Here is a 5,087-nt window from a genome sequence, read left to right as displayed (position 1 = left end):
CTTTCAATAGTCTTCTTTAGCACCACAGTTCACATGCACTGACTCCTTGGTAGAAAGTTCTTTATATGCATAGAGGAGTGCCACTGTTTTCGTTCCTCCTTGAAGATCCAGTTTCATCTAGACCTGGCTCCATTCCTGGTGGCCTGGGAGGTGGCCCGGGCAGAGATGAGGAGCTGTGGGACTTTTCTGGTGGACGACATTCTCTAGAAGGCTTTGTTGCCCGGGGGCGACAAGGGGTAACCATGGCGGGCGCCCAGGGACAGGAGAGGACCCTGGGCTCTCCTCAGCACCCGACAGCTAGGGCGTCACGTGGATCCAAGCCCATCTGTGGAGCATTCCATTCAACGACCGAGATGAATCTGCGCCCTTTTGCTCCGCCTCATCTCAAAGGCCAGGTGCACACCTCAGATATTCTATCGATGTTCAGATCTCGAAGAGAGCAGCTCTTCTGTGTACATCTGAGATTCAGACCAGCTCCGTGAGCGTGTAAATCCCCGCATCTTACCGCCTGGGGAACGGAGGCTGGGGAGGAAGTGAGTCATTCAAGGTCACTCACTGCAGTCTTCCATGACGCACGCTTGTTGCAGCTCCAGCCCCAATCGGCCCCTGACAAGTTTCTCTCCAGCCCTCACCTCAGCCCACTCAGTGTCACCGTCTCTACTCTAGGGAAAAGAAAAAGCACGCACAGAGAATGTGAGCCCAAGACCTCACACATGCACTTTCTGGGGATGCCCACGCCCCCTGCCACGGCTGGCCCCCTGCAACGTGTGGTGTCCAGCCCTGTGGACTGCTTTCGATCACACCGGGATCACATGTTAGGCCCGATGTCTCCCTCGTCTGGCTCTGGGCTCCCGATGGTGGAGATGACCGCCAGGTCCACCTCTCTGTGGCCAGGGAAGCAGCTGCATTTATTTAGTTATTTCTCATCGGAGTGGAGCTCACACGGGGGCTGAGGAGGGTATAGTCATTTGTGTAAGTCAGTCTCCAACTACCAGGAGTCCAGACTGCACTAGGGGAGTCATACCCACCCTGCGCCAGGGAACTGGTGCTGGAATCTTATCGTGGCTTTTCTAAAAGCTTTTGAGTTCTTGGCTTGCCCTCCCTGGATAAACTTGCCCCATGCCCTCCCTGATAGCGCCCACGTTTGAGTACCAGTAGAACGATCCCAATCTTGTGAATAAACACAGAGCCACCAGTGCATGGGAGCTTTGATTCTGGCCTCTGGGGAGTCACCTTCCAGGGGGAGAGGGAGCTGGGCCTGACTTCCAGGACTCATCACCCGCCACATGTTACAATTGGGTCAGGCTGGGCCACTGGTGACCCCGAGCAGAGTGACATGGCGTTTGCAATCTCCCTCTTCACCCCTCCCCTTCTCTCCCACCTTGGATGCTGACCCCAGAGGGCCCCAGGCCCTAGATGCTGCAGGTGGGGTCCACCATCCTGAAGGATAGTCAGAGGAGGAGAAGACCGATTGAGGAGCAGACCCGCTCCCACATGTAACCTGTAATCTGAGGGAGTTCCCTAGGATGCTGGGTACCAGGATGCAGTGAGCTTGGCCTTAGCTCAAGCATCTCTTGACCACTTGGAGCTCTGCCTTCATCACTGACAAGCCCTTTAGCCTCTCTCAGCCTTGCTCTCCTGGCTGGTCTGTAGGGCCCGTGAACAAGCCACCCGCGACTCTTTGTGCATGGTAGGAAGGCTCTTTGCAGTCGGCCTGTTTCCTTTCCTAACCAAACACATGTGGAGCACCTACCACATGCCATACTTGGTGCTGGTGCTGCTGTGGGAGGACACACTGCCCAGATGCAGGGCATGGCCAGGGGGCATGCAGACCTGGCCTGGCAGACCAGTGTCCACAGGGATGAACACCTGAAACAAGCCATTCCAGTCCATGGGAATTTCCCTCTCTGCTTCCCGGGTGCCAGGAAGACAGCTGGATATGTGCTGGGGGTGCATTCTCAGGGATATGAGTGTGCAGCCTTTTGGGACCCCAGTTTTGGGAAGAGGCGTGGAGGGAGCCTTGCCGAGGTGGGATCAGATCTGGTGTTGAGTTGACTCTGACCCGACCCGGGGTGACCTCGTGGGGGTCGGAGGGGAACCGTGTGTCCTGGGGTTTTCCATGGCCGACTTTCCAGAAGTATATCCCCAGGCCTGCGTGGACTCAAACCTCCAACCCAGTGTTTAGCAGTCGGACGCATTAGCCTAGGGACTCCTGGTGATCTTAATCAAGTCTGTAAAAAAAAAAAAAGTCATTTCCCCCTTGTCTGCCCTTCTGAGTCTTCTCTCGGAGGTCCTTCCAAATCACATGTTCCACTTAGGAGTCTAGCCCCCTCAGTGGGGCCAGCCGTGTCCTGGGACATGTTGGCTGCTCCCAGCATGCCCTCTCTGTCCCATGTAGATGCCCTTCTTCCACCCCCCTCCCCCTGCCTGGTGCGGGGGAGCCTGTCAGCTCACCCCATAGGGCTCCTCACACTGTGTCCCAAAGGCCCTGCGGCCACCTCATCCCTACTTGATCCTGATGTCCCCATCTGAAGCCTCGATTCACCCGGGACGCCCTCTCCTCCACTGCCTGTGCTGTGCTTTTTCCTGTTCCTTCCGGTCTTAGTTCTCTGTCGGGCTATAGATCTGAGAGCGTGCCAGCCTTCCAGCCGGACGCCAGAACCTGCTGCATGCGGTGCCTGTGACCCTCTCCCTGGAAGATGCAGAGCCCTGACCTCATCGGTTTCTTAAACCTGACAGTTGGATTGTTCTCCTTCGTCTTGGTGTGTGGCACGCGCCTGCCTCCCCTCCAACAACCTCCCCCACCCCCCACCCCCGGTTCTCCCGATTGCTATCATGACCCCTTATTTCCCCCATCTTCTAACGTGGAGGGAGAGCCCAGATCTCTGGGCGGTGTATGAGCTTCGAGCCTGTCTCCTCTCTAGACTTGTCCTGTGACAGCCGCTCTCTGCTTGAACCCCGAGGAGCCCTGTGTCCTGGTGACAGGCAGAACAGACCCTCTCTGCCTCCGGGGTCACATTGGGAGTACACCGAGTGCCCCCCAGAAAGTGGGGGCTGTGAGGACTGAGGTGGGAGACCAGTGATGCTCAGTGCAACCAGGCCCAACCAAGAGGGGCAGACCAGGCGGGGGTGAGAGGCCTGTTCCGAACAGGCCTCTTTACAGACCACATGTGGAACATGGATCAGGTGTCTGGCAGCAGCCGCACCTGTGTTGGCTCAAGCAGTCCTGTTTGGAAAGAGAAGCAGATCAGAGAGACGCGTGTTGACGTTTCCTGGCCTGGAGATCTGGCATGGGCACGCTTCATCTTTGAAGTCCCTGGGGGATAGAGTGTATAGCCCTTATCGCTGTGGGTGTTAGATAGCCCGATGCTATCTCAGGGTGTTTGTGGAGCGGCCCGAAGTCAGAGGCTATCTCTGTAGGCCAGGCTTCCAGCCAGTGGAAACCCGTTCCCTCTATAAAGGCCATGGGAACCGGCACCGGCCAGAGCAGTGGTCAGCCAGTGGCCAGCCAGGATGAGGTACCTCGTGGTGTTTCTTGCAGTCCTCACCATCTGCCAAGGTTTTCAGGGCATCAGGTGCGTGTCAGGCCTGTGGGGAGGGGAGGGTGCTGAGGCATCTCCTGTGTCCTCTCTGGGTGGGATCCTCCCTGATGCTCTAGCCTTCGGCTTCTCTTGAGCGTCTTTGGAGGAAGTGTGGCAGGTGCCCAGGGTAATTGTCTCCTGTCACTCTTACCTTTGCTGGCTGGAAACTTTTCCTCTGAGTGTGCCTCCAAGGCGGGAGAACAGGAACAGGGAGTCAGGGAGGAAGGTTGGGAAGATGAAGAACAGGATTCCTGGAGTCAGACTGCCTCGGATTTGAGCCTCTGTTCCAGTTCCATCTCCAACGTAACCTCTCTGTGCCTCAGTTTCCTCATCTGTTGGAAAATTAGAATGATCACAGAATTCACCTACTGGATTTATTTCTTGGGGCTATTGCAACCAATCATCCCAAATGTTGAGGCTTCAAGAGTCCCTGGGTGGCACAAACAGTGATGCACTTGGCTGCTAGCCTAAAGCCTAGAGGTTAGAATCCGCCCTTAGACACCCAGAAGCAAGGCCTGGCAACCTGCCATTGCAAACCCCGTGGGACACAGCTCGACTGCAGTGATGCCTGCGGCGCTCCCTGTGTCGGAGCGGCCTTCATTCCCAAACAAAAGCCACTTCCATAGGGAGCAAGAATCAGGTCTCTAGCATATCCTTTGTGGGGGTCCAAGTCAACATTTGACTCCATCTCCTGGAGCCGCTATGAGGAGTATATGGATTAATAGCTGCTCACTGGGAGCTTTGGTGACGTGTGGTTACACGTTGGGCTGCTAACTGCAAAGTCCACCGTTTGCAATCACCAACTGCTCTGCAGGAGAAAGATGGGCTTTCTACTCCCATAAAGCGTTCCAGTCCCAGAAACCCCCAGGGGCAGTCCTGCCCTGTCCTAGAGGGTGGCTGAGAGTCAGCATCGACGCTGTGGCCGTGAGTGAGTGAAATGTTTCTAACAGTACCTGGCACATAGTAAGTAACAAATGCAACCATTTGTTAAGGAATACAAAGTTCTCTGTCAAATGAAGTTTCCAGATTCTGCTCCGGAAATAATACCCAGTATTTACTGAGCTATCGCTAGGTGTCAGGCTCCTAAGTTGGCCTCTGCCTGCACTCTTGCTAGTCTCAGGGTTATCTTTGTAGGTAAGGACTATTATTTGCGTTTTGCCAATGAGGACACTTGCTCAGAGCCCCCATGACCTGCCCAAGGCCATATGGCTAATTAGGGAGGAGCGAGGACTTGGTCCCAAGTGGCCCCATCGCGACATCACCAGCAACTTCAAGGGTCCCGGGTCTGAGCCCTGGCAAGCTAAGCCCTGTATGTGGGGGGAAGCCTGTCTCTTGGAAAGGGGCCAACCTCCACGTTGTCTGGAGGTTGGAGGCAGGCCCTGGACTGTGGTTTCCATGGTAGTGGGTCTCTAGCAGCCCCTTCAGGGCATCTCTGTGCACAGCTGTCCCAGCTCAGTGTGGGGTGGAAGACTGCCTTTCAGATGTTGCCAGCTCCCCCCTCCCCCC

At 55.8% G+C, this 5,087-nt stretch overlaps 1 protein-coding gene across 1 annotated transcript in view; it reads left to right on the top strand.

Annotated features, from left to right (window-relative positions):
- Positions 1 to 3,513: 3,513 nt before the first annotated feature.
- LOC101640127 (chymosin-like) overlaps positions 3,514 to 5,087 on the top strand; it is a 12,600-nt gene continuing 11,026 nt past the window's right edge. The window contains exon 1 of the mRNA XM_045292010.1: positions 3,514 to 3,575. Within this exon, the coding sequence (XP_045147945.1) occupies positions 3,514 to 3,575 (62 nt within the window). The remainder of the gene's footprint in view (positions 3,576 to 5,087) is intronic.

Source organism: Echinops telfairi, unplaced genomic scaffold (genome assembly GCF_000313985.2).
Source record: "Echinops telfairi isolate 266 unplaced genomic scaffold, ASM31398v2 ScPeMD7_443;HRSCAF=831, whole genome shotgun sequence".
NCBI lineage: Eukaryota > Metazoa > Chordata > Mammalia > Afrosoricida > Tenrecidae > Echinops > Echinops telfairi.
The sequence above is the reverse complement of the archived record's forward strand: the minus strand, read 5'-3'. Positions and strand labels throughout refer to the sequence as shown.